This window comes from Apteryx mantelli, chromosome 3, assembly GCF_036417845.1.
Source record: "Apteryx mantelli isolate bAptMan1 chromosome 3, bAptMan1.hap1, whole genome shotgun sequence".
Lineage (NCBI taxonomy): Eukaryota > Metazoa > Chordata > Aves > Apterygiformes > Apterygidae > Apteryx > Apteryx mantelli.
The window spans coordinates 79,709,828-79,731,114 of record NC_089980.1 but is presented as its reverse complement, the minus strand read 5'-3'; the positions used below and the strand labels follow the sequence as shown (position 1 = coordinate 79,731,114).

General features: G+C 38.5%; 2 protein-coding genes across 10 annotated transcripts in view; both read left to right on the top strand.

Moving 5' to 3' along the window:
• Positions 1-9,042, top strand: part of NCOA7 (nuclear receptor coactivator 7) — a 97,372-nt gene extending 88,330 nt beyond the window's left edge. For 4 of the 5 annotated variants that reach the window (XM_067293772.1, XM_067293769.1, XM_067293768.1 and 1 more), the window contains 5 exons: positions 3,538-3,663; positions 4,138-4,290; positions 4,829-4,924; positions 5,613-5,686; positions 6,778-9,042. In XM_067293772.1, the coding sequence (XP_067149873.1) occupies positions 3,538-3,663; positions 4,138-4,290; positions 4,829-4,924; positions 5,613-5,686; positions 6,778-6,913 (585 nt within the window). In that variant the 3' untranslated portion in view covers positions 6,914-9,042. The remainder of the gene's footprint in view (positions 1-3,537; positions 3,664-4,137; positions 4,291-4,828; positions 4,925-5,612; positions 5,687-6,777) is intronic. The other variant, XM_067293770.1, reaches the window with a different exon arrangement.
• A 2,483-nt stretch (positions 9,043-11,525) lies between these two features.
• Positions 11,526-20,791, top strand: HINT3 (histidine triad nucleotide binding protein 3). 5 transcript variants are annotated; one of them, XM_067293767.1, is made up of 7 exons: positions 11,526-11,723; positions 13,003-13,128; positions 13,248-13,281; positions 14,236-14,305; positions 15,225-15,351; positions 18,986-19,014; positions 20,474-20,552. In XM_067293767.1, exons 1-6 carry the CDS (start codon positions 11,535-11,537, stop codon positions 18,989-18,991), a joined length of 552 nt encoding a protein of 183 aa, XP_067149868.1. In that variant the 5' UTR covers positions 11,526-11,534; the 3' UTR covers positions 18,992-19,014; positions 20,474-20,552. The 5 variants fall into 5 exon arrangements, with proteins under 5 accessions (XP_067149868.1, XP_067149864.1, XP_067149866.1 ...); XM_067293763.1 differs by lacking the exon at positions 18,986-19,014 and having other exon boundaries at positions 20,474-20,791; XM_067293765.1 differs by lacking the exons at positions 18,986-19,014; positions 20,474-20,552 and adding an exon at positions 16,895-18,685.
• The last annotated feature ends 496 nt before the right edge of the window (positions 20,792-21,287 follow it).

Genomic DNA, 21,287 nt, shown 5'->3' with positions numbered 1-21,287 from the left:
AGAGGTGAGAGAGATCCAGCCACACGGGGAACTTGTCTCTCATTGCTTTATTTAAATTTGTACTGGGAAAAGAAATAGCTGGAAATGTGTATAAAGGTGTCTCTCTCTCATATTTTATATTCAGGCTTTACAAATTTAAAGTAGGTCTTCAAGGAAATCTCTATTGAAAGGCCAAATTTGGGCATGATCACTGTGAAAGTTTCACTTTCTCTTCTGGGGAAATGGAAAGTGTGATTGTAGGGTTGCAGATAAACAAATTTATCAAAGTGAGTTGCAGACAGTAGCTGCCAATCTTGCTTGTGGGCAAGAGCTCTTGCCACTAGAGCAGGAGAAGTGTAGTAGATACTGCAGAAGAAACTGGTAGACAATGAAAGGGCAACAAATGCCTTTGAATATTCAAATTCTTTACTGTGCCAGACCTGACCAGGAACCTTGTGTGCAGGTATGTTGGACTGTTTCCCTATTTGAACAGCATATATCTGATATAGTGCTTCCTAGAAAAAAAGGAACTCTGCACTTAATTTTAATTTTAATAGAATATTTCTGCCCCAGGTAGCCTGCTTCTTCATTCCTTTAGATGATAATACTTAAAATTTTTTACAAGATTTCATAGCTCTGGTTTCTGTCATAACTGATTCTTTTCATTTGTTTTTGCTCTTGCATGTGTAGATATTTTACCTTGCAGATCCTTTTGCTGCAGTTTTTGAATCTGAAGTTGGCTCAAACATGTGCTTCAGTTATGATGAAAAGAGCTGCATTTATAAAGTTTAGACTGAACAGATATTCATGCAGTGAAGAAAATAAGTTAACTTTCTCCTTTTTAGGTGATGAATAAGGACTTGTTTACATTTGGAATCGATTTGCAATCTGTGACTTTTTTAATGGATTTTCTGTAGTTGTCTACATCTGTAAACTTAGTTTTATTTTGCTTCAGATAATTGTTGCTGATTGATTTACTATGGTACTTTTTTTTTCTTTTTCTTTCCTCCTGAGGAGCCTAGAGAATAGTCTTTGAAAGGAGAGTAGGCATTTCTGGTTCAAGCTGAAAAAGATGTTCATTCAATTAAAAAACTAAAATGATGATCTGAGAGAGGAGGAAGGAAGGTGAAATCACTCAGGAGATGGAAAAATAATAATGATAAAAGCAGAAAAACCATGTTCCTTTTAACAATTTTTTTTTAACAACCTTAATTTTGCAGTGTAAACTTTCCCTGCAATTGGCAATATGAAAATTTTTCTAACGCAGGATTCCCTCCTGTCTCAGAAGACCCTTGACTAGATCCCATTGAGCCTGGGCTAGATCCTGCTGGAGGGACAGGATGCAGCTGTGCAGCTGATACTGTATCACCAGCAGTAATATGTGTACTGCCTGGATTCACAGGGGCATATAACATTAATTCTGCAGTTTGGATTTTGCCTTGTGGTCCTGTCCTCTTTTCTTAACCTCCACTGTATGCATTTGAGCACTAGTGTCTGGCTCCCTGCTCAGGGCTGCTGCCCCAGGCACAGCTCTAGGTTTCTGCAGATGAACATGGGCTGGATGTATGTGACTGCAGCGCACATGTTGCTCTCATCCTTCTGGAGATGCTAGGTGTGACCAACATTATTAGGGCTTTGTCCTGTGCGTAGTGACCTCCTCATAACTCCAGGTCTTTATGAAAAGCTCTTTCTGTGCCTTGTGGTGGCTAAGTCCATGCCTGGAATCTGTCCAGTAACTTTGCTTTCTAGCCTGTGGAGCGGGTGTGTAGGACCTCCAGGCACTCCTTGGCAGTTGCCTGGACTGTTGACAGCTTCTGCAAGTTTGAGCAGTGATTATGAAGGTGTGGGCGAGTTATACAAAGCTTTTTCCATGTATGCCATGAAAATGTTTTAAAGCTGTATTTGTAGGAATGGATGTAGAAGCAGGGCAGAGTGCTCTGCAATGATGTTTTGAGGTTCCTGTTTCTAGATAAGACCCTTGTGGTAATATGTTCATGGAAGGAAGGTAGTTTAACGTTTTTCAGTTGTTTTGTAGCTAGGCCTCTTTGCTTCCCCTTTTCTTTCTCATCAGCCCCATCTCTGAGCTCTTGCTGTTACTTCCTGTTTGCCTTGGTGACATAGAGCCCAAGGTAAAATCCTGCTGCTGTAGGCCTTGCCTCATCTCTAATGTTGGTTTACCATAATACGGAGACTTGTGTCACTTGTTAAGAACCGATAGCTGAACTGAAGAATTAGCAGCTTTCCAGCTGTGCCATACTGTTCTCTCTGCCAACTTAGCAACTGAGCACACCAGCAACAACTTGGTGAGAGCCAACACATGCTGCCTCTTAAAAATGCAGGCTGCTGCCATGAGTAGTGAGAGGGTATTTTGCCCCTCTGCAGGGCAGCTGATCCCAGTTTTCACTGAGCTCTGAATGCTGGCAGCTTGGGAGCTCCTGTCTCAAGGGACATGACAGGAGATGTTTTGGCTCCTGTTTCCTGCTCTTAACTGCATGAGGTTCAGAATTTGGCCACTGATTTTGTTACCAGGTCATAGGCTGCAGACCCCTTCTATAGACAAGCGTTAAATGTATGGACTTGTGTTCTCACTGTTTTTAGCTTTGTTGGAAAAGGTAGTGTGTCTACTTGTAATTGCTGGAGAGAATTCTGTACTTTGTTTTATTATCATTTAAATTCAAACCTAAGTAGAAATATTTATATGGACTCGCCTTTTAAAATACTGTAATGTACTCTGCTTTATAAGATCTTAAAAAAAAAAAGTCTTCAAACAGCTGTTTAATCATTTTCAGCTGAGAATATATTCTATAAAGACCTTTACTTTTCTCAAAATGAGTACTTTAAAGAACTTACTAACGTAAACTGCATGCTCAAAATCTTACTCAGTAGCTTTCCTACATGATAAAACTTCCAAATACTTGCTCAAATTGATTTACATTTTTTAAGGGTTTTTTGGTATATTGCTTCTGTTTCAGTTTGTATATATAAAAATATGTCTGTGTTGGTAAAGAAAACCAGAAAAAAAGCTGCCATCTTAATAAAAACGGGAAGTGAAATTTTAAAGTTGTTCATACTCTTATGCATTAGCAGCTGAGCAAATGATTAATATACTCAGCTAGCTGCATGAAGGAAAATGAGGAAGCATTTGTCTCCTTCCTGTATAAGCTACCACAAGACATCTAGTTAAGATGTGTAGTGTGTCTTCAAAGAAGACCCGAGTCTTCTGACTCGGGACAATTATGTCTGGGACCAATCACCTCATGTTGCCTCGTTACCTCAATATTTATTAATCCCAAAGGACTTAACAGCTGTCAGAAGTCACTATGATGTGAAGAAATTCTGACCACACTGCCCATGCTATCTCAAAGACACCTTGCCATTTGAAAATTTAACCATATTCAGTTCAGGCTGCCTGTGCTTGGTATTTCCATTCCATACAGTGTTTTTGTTTCATGCAGTATGATGGCTAATGAGTACGTTGTTTTAAATTAATTTGCTTCAGTAGAGGATTGACAGAATGAGAGCTATGCTTTAGGTTGGTCTCTTGTTTTCTTGCCTCAGATTATTACTGTAGAAGAAGCAAAAAGACGAAAGAGCGTTTGCAGTTACTATGAAGATGATGATGATGATACTTTACCTGTCCTAAAGCACCCCAGTGCTCTCCTGGAGAATATGCACATAGAGCAGGTATGGCTAGAAAAACCTCAAGTTTCCTTATTTGCTCTTGCGCTGTCTGAGCCGAGTATGGAACAGTCTGCCTTCTGGAGGTGATACTGATGCTTTTTCACAGCTTGGAAAATGCTTAGTTTGTTGGACTGTCTTTGTGCAAGGTCCTGTTTATTTTAACACTTGCTTATTTGAAAAAACTTACTTTTATTTTTGCAACTCTGGAGAGTTTGAGTAGTGATATTGAGAACTGTCATCTTTTTCAGTGCTGGGAGAAGGGGTGCCAGTTTCAAGATCTTTTACAGACCGCATGAATGCAATCGATAGGGCTCAGGGTACAAGGCCATGCGCAGATGGCAGAGGTGTTGAGCTGCAGGCATCAGCTGCTACCCTAACTGCCATTTTTTGGCTCAGAAGCCGCTGCAGAAAGGGAATAGTCTGTAGGTCACCACCTGTGGCCTATTGAATGTGTTTAACTGCCCATTTATTGCCTAGCTTGCCCGGCGCTTGCCAGCAAGAGTGCAGGGATATCCATGGCGGCTTGCATACAGCACACTGGAGCACGGAACTAGCCTGAAGACTCTGTACCGTAAATCAGCGTCTCTTGACAGTCCAGTTCTCCTTGTCATCAAGGATATGGACAACCAAGTAAGGAGCGCTCATTTTGCGGGGGGTTGGACTGAAAGGGCACCATTAAAAAACAGTGAGTGTTCTGAAGTGATAATCATGCTGTGAAGTGACGTCACACAATAATGCCAAAATGACACTTGTATTTTATTCTGTGCTCTTTACTGCTTAAACTAAACTTACAGGCAGAAAAGTATATGAGAACTAATAGAATTAGAACTCCCACAGTTTCATAATAGCAATGAATGCTCCTTTTAATAGTGTCCATGAAAATATCTTCCTCGTGTAAATCAGTTATGCTGTTACAAATAATGCTTCTTTGGAGGTGTAGTACTCTAGTAGCTTCTGGAGTCCTCATTCCTATTGTCATGTGGCTTTTAAACTTAAAGGATACAAAAGACTTGCAGGAACACTTGATAATCTGATATACTTCATTTGTTAGTTCTCTTAGTATGATACACCAGCACAATTATTCTTCAGAAAGTATTTTGAAAGTTTTTTTTTTCCTTTTAAATTTTGCACTGTCCTCAGAAATAGTTTAATCATTTTATTCTGACAGATATTTGGAGCATATGCTACACATCCATTCAGGTTTAGTGACCATTACTATGGCACAGGTGAAACATTCCTCTACACATTCAGTCCAAACTTCAAGGTAAGTGGTGCTGTCTTTCTCAAATGAGATTTTTGGTTCCATTTCTGAAATATTTATGAGAAAAAAAATACAAAGACTGCATATTTAAGTTCAGAAGGTGTGTCAATTATTGATGAATGCAGTTAATCCCTCATTGCTGCAGTGCAATTTTTGCTTTAAGCAAAAAGGTTTTAATTATTTGACCTGCTTAGAAGGTAGTCTGTGAGGGTGCAGAGAAGATTTTAAGCTGAATGAGGGGGGAAGGCAAGAGGAGTAATGAGTGGACTGTCAAAGATTTATCTTGGAAAGTAGTGATCGATATCAGAAGTACAGTACAACTTCACACGTGCTTAGGATCACAGTGACAACACAGCAGAGATAAGAGTGCCACTGAAATACCCCTTAATGTCAATAGCTTGTGTCTTTTTCAGTATTGAATACATTGATCCTTTTTTTTAACAGAATAGCTATTGATTTGAAGATGCAAGTAAAATTTAGAAAATGATTAGAAAGATTGTTCATAACTTTAGATTTGTATTGTTTTTTTACTATTACCTCTTCTTCTTTCCCTATCAAGAAAAAAAAAAAAGAAAACCTCACCAAAAATATCCCCTAAGGAGGTATTAGTACTTACTACTTTTAGAGTACTAGAATCCTCACAATCAAATTATATATATACACACATGCACACATTTTTCTCCCCCCTCAGGTATTTAAATGGAGTGGCGAGAACACCTACTTCATCAATGGAGACATGAGCTCTCTGGAACTTGGAGGTGGAGGGTGAGCAAGTGTTTGGTTTTGAAATCATGTAGCTGACTCCCTCCCTTCCCGCCCCCCCCCCCCTTTTTTTAATGAGAATGGGGACAATGGTAGTTCCAAGAAAAACTGATCAGAAAAAATGGCTGTACTTTTTCAGTAAACTGTTTATGATGGATACCTCAGCAATCCAATTACTGTTACAGACCCATAGCAATTTCTATTGCCTAAAGAGAGTAACTGATGTTGGGCAAGGTCTCTCTCTCTTTCTTTTTCTTTTTCTTTTTTTTTTTTTTAAGTGGAAAAAGCAGATGTTTTGAGTGGATACATGTGTTATTGTTTAAGAAGTTTGCAACTGGGAGATAATGTCTAATGACAGTTTTGCCATCAACTTCTAAGGTTTCCCCCATGGTCTTTACTGAACTGTCATTATGCTGTTGTTACACAGAACAATGATACAGACAGTGCTTAATCAGGTCCTAAATTTCAAAGGACAGTGGTCTGAAATCAAGGGCTAAGTCTATAGTACTAAATAAAGGTGACCAAAGACTGTACCATTGACGTCTGAGCATGGTTTGCATCAGGTTTGCATACTGAATAAACATGCCTTCCCCCTAAACAGAAGGGGCCATAGCTATAGCCAAACTGCCAGGGAAGGGTCCCCAACATCTCAGGTCCTTGAGCCATGCCCAGCAGTGTCTGAGAGACTGCTAGCTGGCAGCAGCCAAATCTGACTTTGCTAACAACCGAATGGTACAGGCACACACTCAAGCCTGTGTTGTTTCATTTACTGGTATAAATAAAAGCAAGGAGACCACCTTGTAAGTGCTTTGCCTTCATGTTCAGTCTAAGTTGTTCTCAGAATTATCTAAATCTTTCTGCATTGCTTTTCTGGTTGTTTCTAAAGCTTCCAGTATTTTTGTTCTGTTTAACAGAATGCTTGCTCCAAGTGGTTTTGGTTGGGGGAGAGGGGAGAGGTTTTAGTTTGGAAAGTCTAACAAAGAATGTACACTGACTAGTTATACTGTTAGCCTGAGTAATTAGAAAGAATGGACATGGATGTAGATTTAACTGTTGAATATAAACTTGAAATTTGATGTGTATTTCCTTTTTAGTGGCCGGTTTGGCTTATGGTTAGATGCAGATTTGTATCATGGGCGAAGCAACTCCTGCAGCACCTTCAATAATGACATCTTATCTAAGAAGGAAGATTTCATAATACAAGACGTAGAAGTATGGACATTTGAATGAAATACTGACTGCCTTAAGGACTGGATCCATTAGGCACTTAAAAGCTTAAAGAGAAGGTGCAGGCTGCCTCACAATGTTACACGCTTTTTTCTCAAATTGTACCAGAGTATGACTACGCAAAAAAAAAAACCAACAACAAAACAAAACAAAAGAAAATCTGATTTTGAGAGGCAGTAAGAGACAGAACAATAAGATATCAGTTTGAGGTGTTTTTTACTTCCTCCTCTAACATGTCTCCATCAAAGATATGATGCTTATGAAAACATTCACGGTGTATGAGTCGAAAACTTTTCCTGTAACTGTGAAAAGATACTGTGGGAAAACTATAACTATCTAGTACATTCCATATGTATTTATGTTCAACATATAAATGCTAACCAAAAATAAAAGGTTACGTTACCAAAATCTACAGCATACTATTTGCCATGGAAAAAAAAATCTGAAGGTGTACAAAGCACTTAAGGGAACATGTTTATAAGATCTTTTTATTTATTGTTATTGTATAGCAGACTTTTTTTTTAATGTCTTGGCTATGAGTTTTTTCTTGTAGTGTTTCAAATCTCAATTTGATAAACAATTGCTATTCAGGTAGGTTTCTTATTCATTGGCATTTTTTCTGAATCGATTTATTTGATTTCTGAAGTTAATTTTTATATTTTTATTTTGTAAATGAGATTTGGCTTTCACTTTACCCTAATTAGAGGGTTTGTTTTCTGGCAGAAACACCTGAGTGCATAATTCTGGTTTTCTTTGAGATGAGGGAAAAGGTGGTTAGTGGTTCTTATTAACTCTGCTGCCACAATCCTGTTAATAGATTATTTTGGCAGCGTATGGAGACACTGGGCAAACTGCCAGCTGGTATAGACTGTATCAGCTCTGTTGCAGTCAACAGAATTGGGACAGCATGCTCTGAGCATCTGTCCTGGTGTTATTCAACTGTTTACTAAAGACATTTCTAAGGGAAGATTAGTTTTCTGTATCACCACCATGTGATTCAAAATAAAGCACCCATTGTGCTTTTATGAGCGCTTCTTTACAAATTGAAGAATAACTGTTTTGTTAAGGAGAAAATATAATCTTGAGATACAGAGAAGAATGTTATTTCCCTAACAGGCCAAGTCATGTTAGTGTAATACCTGCTTTTGTAGTAATTAATATATGATTTCCTTCCTGAAAAAGACTTGAAGCAACAGGCTGCTTTAGGATTTGACAGGCGACTAAATATTTTTGTTTTTCATGAAATACTTGTCACTTTTCCCCTCCCCCCCTCAACACTAAAAAGACTCTTATAAAGCTAGGCTGAACTCTAAATAAGTCAGTGCTATGAAATTTTCAGTAAACAGGGAAAATGTAACAGAGAACTGTTTTCTAAAGAATTCTGCTTTGCAATTAAGCTATAGTTTAAACAAAAGTTTAAACAATCCAAAGCCTGCCAAGACAGACTTTCTGGCGACACTAGGATGCTGTCCTGCCCTTAAAACCAAAAGTATCATTGTCCTGAAAAAGGCAGGTTTTAGAAATGGTAATTTGCTTCCATGCATTAAACAGTACAGTCTAAATTTGGAATATTAATAATTGAGTAATACAACTCAATTTAGTTACTGCTTTTCCCCTTTTTAATATATTCAAAAAAGTAAACAAGACAAGCAGTTTTCTTTCAAAAACATTAACAAATCTTAATCCTGCATAGAAATTTCACAGTCTAAAAAACAATGCTATACAGTAAGTCTGTATCATACTGCATGTAAGCTTTTCACACTTTTCTTCCAGGTGGTCTAATACAGCCATGAATACAATTCTTATTGGTAATGCTGTAAAATAGTTTGGAAGTTGCTAATAGCATAATGCTTTGAAGATACCAGGTATATCTAATACCGTTTGCTGGTGGCAGACCACTTACTAGTTTAAAAAAAAAAAAAAAGCTCAACATTTTACATACATTTCACTATTGTTACCTACAACTTACTCCATTATATTACACTTGTCAGAGGATATCTAAACGCTGTGTTCTATATTCAAAACAGTGTTGTTCAATCAAAATTCTGTGACCCTTGAAACTATGAATATTGAATATATGTAATGCAGTGCTATCACAATATTTTCAATAAAGGAATTTATGCATTCAGAAACTCGTTATAGATGTTTTCTCCTTTATTCAGACTTCAGTACATTTTAAAGATGAAAGGATACGGCTTAAGTTACAGATTATGCAGACAGAAATACCTAAGTCTCCTCAGAAAGAAAATTTCAACAATTTCCTCTTCTGGAAAAATGGTCTTTTTTTTTTTTTTTTTTTTAATGGCATGGCATCTCCTAGGATAGGGCTGTATTTGTGTGTTCACTCAAAGACAGACTGTGCTAAAGGGCTAATAAGAAATACCAGTTATCCTGTTCTAGATGAACAGCTGATCAGTAGTTCTCATCAAATTGTTATTGCTTGCTTCTATCACCTGTAGAGAATTACATGTATTTCTTCTTTTTTTGACCAACCTGTTCCTAAAAGTCAAAGGTCTCTGTACATGTTTTCTTGTGTGTGTCCTTTTTATATTGCTAAGCTGTTCATGTATTGTTCTTTTTGTTGAAGCAAGACTAAGCATCCAATTTAAAAAAAAAATTCGGCCTTAGTTTTATTCATTTATTGTGCGCAGAGGTGGAATTAAGAAGAAACAAACTCTGATTATATAGTAAAGAAATACTAAAAATTTCAGAATGAGTATGCTATTTATCACTGTTACTTGGAATGTAATGGTGGTAAGAATTTTTATAAAAATGCAAACTAAGAATAATTATGGTCACTAGTAATTTTCCTCTCAGAGGTGGAACTATTTTAGAATAGTACATCAAACGTGTACTTTGGTGGTACTCAGATGAAGATTTTTGATTCTGGACTCTGTAGAAGGCTTATTAACAATAAGGCTGGTAAACACCCAGTAAAGCACTAATGTTTGATTTGATGCTGGTTTCAGTGCCATTTTTGCACTGGACATTTTGTATGATGCCAGCTTTAGAGCAAAGTAGAAGCCAGTTACTGTCAGAATAATCTTCATATGTAAACTTTAAGATTTCACTTGCCTGTTCCTAGCTGAGAAAAGGAGTAGGTTAGCTCATTTCAAAAGGACTGCATTACATTCCACAAATCAGTAATTGCTGACAAATGAGCTTTTTCAGGTAGAATAGCTAACCACATCTTATTTGTACTGAATGTAACTTGTTTGTTCTGAAATATAAATACATTTTCCAAAAACCTGTAGAGGCTTCTCCTGCGCTAAACTTTGTAACTGGTATCTCTTTAAATACTATGGTGTAATATATTTAGGACTACTACTTGATGCCATTTCAGTTGCAGGAAGAATCAAACCACTAAAATTCTGTGATCAGTGGTTCTGCAGCTGTGCAACTACTTTTAATGAAAAGCGTGAGTGATTTAAAATACAAATTATTAAGACAACACTTTTAGATATAGAAAGCTACTACCACTGAGGAATACAGTCTTTTAACTTTGGAAATAGTTTATTTGAATTGGCTCAGAAAGCATTCACTCAAAGTATTCCCAGTTGGTATCTTTTTATTGAAAAGTTACGGTGAACAGAGTTCATGTACTTTATTGATGCTTCACTGCTGTAATTCAGTGTGAGGCTAGAAGTTTGCTTGAAAGCTTCAAACAAAGGAATTAAGGTAATTCTGAACAAGTGAAATACTTAAGTGTCAGAGGCAAATTTGTATTAAGAATACACATCACCTGCAACTTGAGCTGTATAAAACTTCAAAAACGTTATTGCTTTCATAATTCATTTGAAACAGCTTTGATACATCTTAAATAACCTGAATTTGTCACCATTCTCTGACCTGTCGATCTTCTGCGCGGATGTACAGCTCTCAAAAGGAAAGAGTGCATACAGAATGGATAGGGGGGAAAAAAAGCCTTAATAGTATGCATCTTTATTGTAAAACACGATGTTTTGCTTTGTGCTTACCTTAAATGAAAACCCCACTCAAGCTGCAGAACTGCTCCTAGCTTATGCAGGTGTTAAGTTGAAGGACAGGGGAGTTTGCAAGGATCTAGCTTACAAAACACGCAGCAGCTCCATCCTCCGTGTGTCTGGCGTGCGGCTGACACGGGCCGAGGGTGCAGGCGGCTGGTCCCCGCAGGGAGGGGAAGGGGGCTGCTTACCTGTGTCACCGCCCTGGCGGTGCCCGCTGCGCTATGAGCAGGCTCCTGAGCCGCTTGGGAGGGGCCGCCGGCGGCATCTCGCCGCGGGGCTCCGGCAGGGCCGACCCGGCGTCGGGCGGCGCCCCCCCGCGGCAGCCGGCACCCCGGCGGCCTGGTTCCCGCCCCGCCCCGCCCCGCCCCGCCCCGCCCCGGAGGCGGCTCGCCCGGGCTCTCCGCTCCACCCCCAGCGCCGGAGCTCGCACCCGAGCGGCGCGGGGGGCTGGGGACTGGCCCAGCCCCGCGGGGACGCCGCGTGCTGCGGCCTTTGGGGCGGCCGTTGGGGCGCCCTGCGAGCGCGCGCGGCGGGGCCCGCCAGGGGGCGCGCGCGGGCCCGCTGCCGTTGGGCGGTGACCGCAGGCGGCCGTTGCCGGCCTGGCGGCGCGCGGCGCGGGCGCGGAGGCGGAGGGGGCGATGGCGGGGGAGGAGGCCGCTGCTGCCGCCGCCGCCCCAGAGGCGGCCGGCCCGGGGCCCGCGCAGCCCCCCGCTGAGGCGCGCCCTGACGGGGGAGAAGCTGGCAACGGTGGCGGCTACGACGGCAAGTGCGTGTTCTGCAGGATCGCCCGCCGGGAGGAGCCGGGCACCGCGCTGCTGCCCTGCGAGGTGGGTGAGGGGCGCTCGGGCCGCGGCGGCGTGGGCCTTTCCCCGGCGTGCTGCCCGCGGGAAGACGCGGCGGAGTTGCCCGCCCCCGGTCCCGGCCTCTGCCGCTGCCTTGGTTGTCCTGGCCGTGCCTGCAGTCCGGCCGGGGCGCTCCCTGCGGCGAGGCGTCCGAGGGGCCGGGCCGGGCCGGGCCGGGCCGGGCCGAGCCGAGCCGCCCCGGCTGCCCGGGCGCGGGGGCGCCCGCCTCACCTGCAGGCCGGTCTTCTGCGCTGCGGGGCCGCCCGGGGGCGTTTTGGTGCCCAGTCGCTGTTTAAACTGGTTAATGGAGAAGACGGTTGCTGTCTCAATAAATGAGCGGCGAATGTTAAGCTGGATTTGTGGAAATGGACGCAAAACTCTGAAGTCTGAGGGGCTGGGACCCGGCTGTGGGGCCTGCAGGCGTAGACAAGAGCGTCAGGCTGGAGCATAACTAGGCCCCGGTGGCTGCAAAGGTGTAGGCACGTACACATCTCGCCTTGCTCCGTGTATTTTTAAGAATATCCATAAATCTTGATACGATCACCTTTATGTTACTTTCTTTTGATAATAATGGAGTATGAAATAGTTCTCTAATTATTTTTAAGAGCCAAATTCTGACTCTCATAATGCTTGTATAAAAGCCTTTATATGAATCCTTATATCTGAGCTTGTCAGCACCAAGATGTGCACAGATGGCAGGGCTCAGGAAAAACAGAAAAGGATCGAAGAGGTTAAATTACAAGAATTAAAGATCAAATCTTGAAATCACCGAGGTCATGTTAAATGGGTTCTCTCTCTCAGGCTGTGTCTGTTTTCAACTAATGAAGGGTGTCATTCGAAAAGACTGCAATTCTGGGGTTGTCATGTAGTTTTGGAGGTTGTCTTTTATGGAGATAGTAGTGAAACATTCATCACAAGGAAGGAAATATCTTGTCCTTTTAAATGATTCTACGATAGCAAGAAATTTTAAAGTAGTCATGTAATAGGTGTTTTTGCTGTCAGATATTGAGGAGTCCCGAATGTAGAAAGTCAACTGAGATAACAAATCATGCTTGTAAGCTTTTTGTATCTTTTTGTAGATAGACTCCAAGATAATTTACTTTGATGTAGCTATGGAAATAAAAAATATGTTGCAATTCTGAGATTTAGCTAATTATTTCAGATATAATACTAAGTATTGCACAGGTGTGGGAAGGACTTTGTTGCCTAATGTTTGTCAGTATCCTCATCCTGACCAACTTACTATGTTTGTATTCTCTCCCAGTATGAAGACCTTGTTTGCTTCAGAGATATCAGACCTGGTGCACCCCACCACTATCTGGTGGTGCCTGTAGAGCACATGGGAAACTGCAAGACACTTAAGAAAGAGCACATACCTGTAGGTAAGGCTGTAAGTACCTGTTAGTATGCATTTAGGGTTTTTTAGGTATATGCAATCTTAAATTATATATTAAAATTCTATAAAATATGTTTATACTATCTTTCATAAAATGTTACGCTATCTTTCAGGAAGGAAGAAAAATGAAAGAGAAATGGTGTTCTAGTAAGCCTAAATAATTATTTTAAAAGATAGAACTCTAAAATATTGAAACTATGATGTATTGTTGATGAGCTTCTCTTTCTTAACATTGTCCTGGGATTATTTATTTCACAAGAATTGTTTTGCTTAGTTGATGTGTTGAGTATCAGAAAAAACCTGCAGCTATAAATGCATGAACAGGTTCCACCTTAGTGAAGATTACAGGTAACACAAGAAAAGAGTTGTGTGTTGTAACTTCTTGAATCACTGTGTTTCTATTCTAAATGTAGGGCAGTTTTCTCCAGAAACAGCTTTTGTGTGCATTTGGCTTCAAAACAATTCCTCTAGACTTTTGCCTTGAAGATTTTGTCTTAGAATTGCTTCTCTTTTTACTGATATGATAATGAAAAGTTTGTCCTTGTTAGTAGGACTGAGAGTTTTTTAATTATTTTAGTTTAAATTGGTGTACCACCTCTAAAACATTCTAACTTAGAAGTCCTTATTTTTGTGTACTAAGTTAAAAAAGGCTTAAAGAAAAATATCAGGCTGCACAGTACCTAGAGATGAAAGTCATGTAGCTGTCTAGAGGTGGTAAACACTGTAGTATGTGTAAACCCTATCATTTTGATCAACTGATATTTGCAGTTTTTCTGTAAGGTGATACCATGGCTTTGGCCAAATTTGTTAGAATAATACCACACTTAGCCTCATGATTATGGAAATCAGTGACATTGATGTTTTTCATGTAGCTCATTGTAGTAAACTGTCTGACAATCTTTGTTTGATTCTGATTAGCTACAGTATTTGTATTTTATTGTAAAATGCATGAGTTTGTGTTCTCAGTGTAATCAGTTCATTGAAGCTAATATTTGAAGATTTTGCTTCTAAAGAGCAAAGACCTTTTTCAAATTACTTGACCTAAAAACCTATGGTGCATAAAATATTAAACACTGAATGAAATTTATTTGTATTTAATAGTGAAGAAAATGGTGGAAGTTGGAAAAACTGTCCTCCAACGAAATAATTTTAGTGACTTGAATGATGTAAGGTATGTAAAGGAAATCTTCTGTGGATATTGAATATGGTCTTTTTTCTGTGTATACTGAATATGTTCTTGACTTTCCAAAATGGTATTTTAGAGATACTGGCAACACCTGCAGTATGATTTATTGAAGAAAGGGGGTTTGGATTCACTTATTGCATGACTTCTCAAGTAGAATGTGCTGGCGTTGGATATAAACTTTTTTCTGATGAATTTTTAGTGCAAATTTCCTTGCAACTCTGAGATTCTTTCTTGCCCATGTATTGGGGAAAGAATGGCACTGCAAACAAGATATCTAAAAGGCTGCTTTTTAATTATATGCTGAAAGTACGCTCCAAAGTTCTAGATACCAGAAGAGAGGTAAACTTTGTCCTATTTGAGCAGGGCACTGCGTTGTATTTTGGAGTCCTGTCTGCATTGGTTTGATTACAGTGCTGCACCATATAGTTTAAGTCAGTGTATTTAGTAGTTAAACTATTTTAAACTATTTCTAAATTCATTTGCAAAGTGAAGCAAATTGAAACATAATTTAAATATAGTATAGGAAGATGGGCCATCCTGGTTAAAATAGGTAGAAGCTACTTTTATATAGGTGACAGTTGACTTTCTAGCTGAAAACTAGATATGATACGTTTAAGGTATATTGTGTTAAAAAAAGAGAATTTAAAAAAGAAAAGTATATTTTAAGTACTGAGATGCGAAGGAAGAGATTAATGGACTTTAAAATAGGTGTCTGGAGAACATGATTAAAGGAAAGGACATGCTTTTGTTCATGCCCTTATACAAAAGTAAAATGTAGTGATCCTGACGTACCAGGCTAAAAAGTAAGCTCTTAGTTCAGTTGATCATGGTAAATAACTTACGATGTTCAGCTTTTTTCTGAATTAATATCAATATTTAACTTGTTCATTTTCCTTTTCTGAAGAATGGGTTTTCACTGGCCTCCATTCTGCTCAATATCCCACTTGCATCTTCATGTCTTGGCTCCAGCCAGTCAGCTAGGATTCTTATCCAGACTGATTTACAGAATCAATTCCTACTGGTTTATCACGGTAAGTGTAATGCAGATAAGTAAGTAACTTTTCAATTGCAAGCTGAAAATGTGGTATCTTTCTAAGAGTGTCCAAAAATTCTTGGAACAATTATTTTTGTCATTGCTATAATTAATTTTTTATATTTTGAATGAACTATTTGAGAAAATGTAATAGTAAAATTTAATTTTATTGTTTATGCTTATTAAAGAAAATAGAGTGACAGTAACAACAGCAAACAGTGCTGTAGTTTTGAATCTAATGTGTAGCTTATGTTAATATGTTGTACTTCCGAGTACACTTTATAAGTATTTATTATTTACTGTGAAAAAGGATATATTGGAATGTAATGGGATAGGTATTGCATGTACCTTGGTTAATCCCACTTAGCTGAAAAACATGGCCACCTAATGGCTGCTTATATCAGTTCACATGAAGCTTTTCTCATCTTGTTGCAGTCTAAAGACGACAAGTGTCTGCTTTACAAAATAACATTTTGCTAGCACTTATATCTGTCAATAGAGATTAGAAATGAGACTGAACTGGCACAAACTGACTAAATTACTATTTGAAAAGTTTTCTCTCCTTTGAGGATCAATGCTTACTCTCACTGCTTAGCTGAAAAAGCAAAGAACCCATCTTTGCAATGCAGCTACACCATCCTGGTGTCATTGGGGGTGTCATTGGACAGCCCCAAAATAGATATGCTGAAAAAGAGGCTTGTCTCATCTCAAGAATAATCTAGAGATCTTCTTACTCAAAATAAAAAAAGAAAGAAAATAAATAAAAGGCAAACTTCTTGGTGGCACCTTGTTGGAGATCTCATCTAGGTCCAGAGAAGCAGATGTGTCTATGCTGTACAATATCACACAGAGATATTTGGCTCTCAGATAAGTATAGCTGTGTAGTTACACTGCTTACTGTTTTGGGTTAGTCAGGGATGTATGTACCAAGTTTGGTTATACAATGTAGAAGTACTTCAAGAGAGATTTTACAATATCCTGTTCACAAGTTGGAAAATGTTCTTTATTTTTTTCTTTTTATTATTTTTAATGGCTTGAATATGGTATTTGTTTAAGAATGCAAAGCAAGGTTGAGATAACAACTTCATTTTCAGTTCCTTTATTCTTTTTCTAGCTTTATTTCCAAATAAACTGCAAGAGCTACTTAACTCTGTTAAGTTGTTCCTACTGAAGTAGCTGATTGTGTATCTGCTGTGCATATTAAAACATACTAGATTTAACCTTCTCACCTTTTAAGGTGGTTCCTTTGAAGATATTAATAAAACCTCAAGGACTAGTTCAAGTGAGAAGATTAATTCAGTGAGACTTGACAAAAAAGGTTGACAGTAATCTAAACTGATTTATTTCAGAAATGCCCAAGTTAGTGCCCTTATGCTGGATTTAGTCTGCCAGAACAATGACTTCTGTTGTACACTTTGTCTATGTAAAATGAGAAGTATATGCTTTGTTCGTCTCTTATCACTGGTATTTTTTAAACTGGAATTTTCGGTAAACTCAGTAACTGTGTAGTTAATGCATTGCTTGCTTGCTTGCTTTCATAGGCTGAACAACTGATTGAGCGACTGCAAACTGAAAATGCTGCCAGTTGAAAGCACATCTAGCTCTGTGTCACAAACAAGTTTGGTTCTTTGTCTTTGAGCTCTGATTTAAGGTTGCACAGTTTGATGTTACTAATAAAATACCAGGATAAAAAAGTTTTAATTCCTTATGAAGAAATGCACACAGAATTTATAACTGTCAACCTAGTTCTTGCAGTCTGTGTACTTAAGAAGTCCATGTACTTCTCTGACAGTGAGGCAATGTATTTTAATGATAATTTTTTATTTATATACATGTAGTATACATACATGTACATATACACACATGCAGACTACTTTTCCTAGTAAAACGCAGGGTATAGCAGCAGAATGTATTTGTAACTAAGGAAACAACAGTTACTCCTAACGGCATGTACATGATACCAAAGGGAATGTTTGCTGTGGAATCTAGATTTTTATTTAAAATATACATTGTTCTGGGATTGCAAGTAACATTTAAAACATTAAGTTTCCATCTGTACTTTGTTAGTTATGCCTAGTTGTTAGTAAATACATTGCTGAAGTGCACTACTAATTTTTCTGGTGCTAAACCACTTTAATATATTAGCTCTCTTATTTGCATGACAGTGACATAGTAAATGTTAATACAATATGTGTCTGAGATGTGTTGATGCTATACAATATAGAGTATAATTTAAATGTATGTATAAGTGTTTGTATGTTGGACTTAAAAGACTGTTTCCCTCTTATGTGCACAATATTTTAAATTAGCTACTGTATGTTTACAAAGAATGTGAAGAGTTCAGAGAATTGATTTAGTATACTGACCATCTGCATGACAGCAGAAGAGAAAATCAAATTTTGAGATTATGCTGATAATGCTCTTACTGGAAGTCACTTGTAGTGTACTAATGTCTTGGCTAAATTTGATTTCTAAATGAAGTCACAAGAGAAATGGGTCTTTAGTGCAGTGAGTATGTGGCAGGCTTGCATAATAGCAATCATCTGATTTGAACTTGGAATAGCAGAGACTCAGCCCAGAACTGGAACATGTATGAATTGTGTTCTGAATTGCTTAAGGAACTTGCTAACACTTGCCTTTAGTATGATTCTAACCAGAAATGTGAGTGCTCTGTTTTTCAACACCATTTTAAGGCAGACTGTCTGCAAAGCAGAAATTCCAGAAAATGGAGTGGATTTTATTCGTTTATCTCTTTGTGCCTAACTAATCAAGTGTCCTTGGCTGATACTTTTAGATGCAGCTAAGGTGATAATGGTCTACTGCACCTGCAAGCTTCCCTGAACATAATCTTCTCAGTGTTTGCCACTGATCCAGCACCTGTTGCCTTAGCGCTACAGTGTATTGTAATATTCATACAGTAAATTGTACATAATATTTCAGAAAGTTCACACCATTCTAAACAACAGCATTTTCTACCCAGAAGTTTATACCTCTCTTTTCCATAAGACCTTGTTCCTAATGTTTTGGTATTCTTATTAGTGGACACTCACGTGTAATTTGCAGTATTTTGTGGTTAAATTTGTAACTTTAGCTAGGAAGATGTGAATTAAAGCCACTGAACTTTGACTAATTCTGTGCAATAGATTAGGAGGTATGAATTCACTCCTAAATTGATGAAATATTTGAACATTAAGATCTTTCAAGAGTTAATACTATGTATGCGTGTTCTGATTTGTAGTTAATATATATAACTGTACTTAACTGTGATATGTAATATTTAAGGTACCATAATGAACTGTTGTCAAAAAGAATTAATAAAGAGCAAATACTAATCTTGGAATCTTACAATGGTTGTCAAATGTAGGAAGGAAACATGAAAGTCAATTTTTAGATGTTTTAGCTTGTATAGAACCACTGAAGTGCAAAAACAAGCTAATTTTGTTATGTTGACACTGTTAAAAATAATAATAGTAGCATGGGAGCTGTTGGGAATTAAATGTAGGGTCCAGCAGGAGGTTAGTATGATTTTACAGGGGGTGGGAAGAAATTATGCACAAATCATCACCATTTTCTGTGTGTATTGGACTCCTTATATCTCTGACTAAAATCAATTACATTTCAACTCGTTTTAGCTCTGAAGGACTCCTGCATATAAATAAAGGTGAGCTATAGCTCTGCCTTGTATATTATTACTTTCATAAACTTCTGTTACATTTGAGAAAGATCCACTAATGACTGTAAGACTGTAAAGGTAAGATCAGGATATAATCTAGCTTCCAAAACTTTTGTTGATGAACAAGATGGAAAGCATTCAAATTGTCTCTTGACACTAGCAGACAGCCCTCAAACCAGCTCAAATAGGAAAGTGTAATTATAAATGGAGCCATGTTAATTACTGAGATGAACAGTAGTACTTAGTCTCTCATTAGTGCTTTCCAGCAAAGAACTGCATTCCATTTCCCTTCTGTATTGACAAGTGTTCTTCCTGGACCCCGAAGATTTTTTTTTTTAATTAGACCAAGGAATATTTTCTGAAAGTTCTGTTCTAATACTTTGAGTATGTGTGAGAATTGTTGGCCATCCTCTGGAAAACAGAGTCAGCAGACTCCATTAATGATGTTTGCCCTCTTCTACAGCAGCCTTATAATATGTTTTTAAAAATTCCAAAATCTTTTCTGGAGCATTCCAATGAGCAAAGGTAGTTAAAAGACCTTTTATTGGAGAGTCAACTTACTGCCTCTCAGCAGTTTTTATTCTTGGATGTATGTAAGAGCCTGAGAAGCAGAGGAAAGTTGCTTAGCCACTACTTATGGATCTGTTGTTCTTTGATCCAGTATTAGCAGTCCTGGGAAAAGCAGCTTTTTTGACTACATGTACAAGCTTTATTTGTACTCTTTTGCTCAATTGTTTTACATAAAATAGCAACCTAATGCAAGCCCAGAGAATAATGCTTTTATGCTGAAGTACTGTTTGCCCCTTCTTGAAAGGGTGAAGCAGATACACGTACAATGCTGTTAAATGTAAAATTAAAAAAAAAAAGTCTTCAAGCATTTAATTAAGAATAGCATTTTCAGTGTGATCAAGTTGGTAATAGATCTTCAGGCTATTCAGAAGTCTTCTTAAGCATGAGTTACAAATAAAAGCATAAAAATGGGAGCACAAACTGATGAAAATCATATTTGAAATGTCAGACTAGGAAATAGTAAAAAAAAAATCACTGGCTGTCATGTCAAACTGATGTGCAATATTTATTGAAGTGCTGAAAGCATTTTCAGTGTTTCATAAAACAGAATACAGATAATCCCTGTACAATTTATAGTCTAAAACCCATGTGGAATAGACAGGCTTCAACTGGAAGAAGGGGAAAGACTACTGAGGGAGCTGATAAGCCTGCTACAAAAAGTGAAGTTTTAGGAGAGATTTGAAGAGCTGAAAGTGACTTGATGGGGTAAGAACACCTTTTAGAAGGTCAAAGTTTACTTACTACTACAAATAATCTGTAGTACTAACATAAACTCATGTCTTAACACTTCTCATGAAAATAATGTATTAGATTAGCTGTTCCATTTACTTTAATGGTGGCCCATTGCATAAAAGTTTAAAAACTGATTCATTTCCAGATGCCAATTGTGGAAGAATGGTTAAGTGAAAAGGGGCATGATCTCTTAGAAGTGAGCAATCCTGTCTTCACGATGGAGGGAGGATCCCACGGCTATGTGAGCTGTCCTTGAACAGCTCAAAAGAAGGAAGCTACAAGGAGGTAAACAAGTCGACAGACCTCTCCGCATGGACAGCAATCCTGCACCAATCAGATATCCGCTTTAGGCGCGTGAACGAAGGCTGTAAACCAATCATATAGCTATCGCTAGCACATGCTTATTGCCTGTCTATATATACTCTGTAAGAACTTGAATAAAGGGAGAATGATCATACTCACATTGAGACTCATCGTTACTCCGGGTCCATCTCCCACTCCGACAGCCAATGTCTTCTCTACATTGCAGATGATGAAGCAGAATTTTCCCTAGCTTGCAAACTAGGAGCTAAGTCCAGTCTTGTCCACTAGATATGATGTATACCTGACTGTACAGGCTTCAGGAGTAATTTTTATTCTTAAGTGTATCAGTGGACAGATCAATCAATTGCACTTATCCTTTAGACTTCTTTTGGAGTAACGGCTATTGCTGAAAGCAGAAGACTTGTCAGCCTGTGAGCTGACCCAATTTGGCAGCTTTCTGGTGTTTATGACAGATGCATTGCATGGATATGCATAAGAGAAAGATAGCAGTCACTCTTCACAGAATGCTCATCTATAGCTGGCAGATAGGAAATTTGGCCCTACGATTATTAAAAAAATAATAATCTATCCCTAAATAAATCCCCTCTCTTATACTAATTCTTGGATTTATCCAAAATATGATAGGGCAAGCTTGT

Coding starts and splice junctions, on each gene's coding strand:
- HINT3 (XM_067293763.1), top strand. CDS start 11,535: ATGGCGGGGGAGGAGGCCGCTGCTGCCGCCGCCGCCCCAGAGGCGGCC. Junction 11,724..13,002: donor CCGCGCTGCTGCCCTGCGAG/GTGGGTGAGGGG, acceptor ATTCTCTCCCAG/TATGAAGACCTTGTTTGCTT. Junction 13,129..13,247: donor ACATACCTGTAGGTAAGGCT/GTAAGTACCTGT, acceptor GCTATCTTTCAG/GAAGGAAGAAAAATGAAAGA.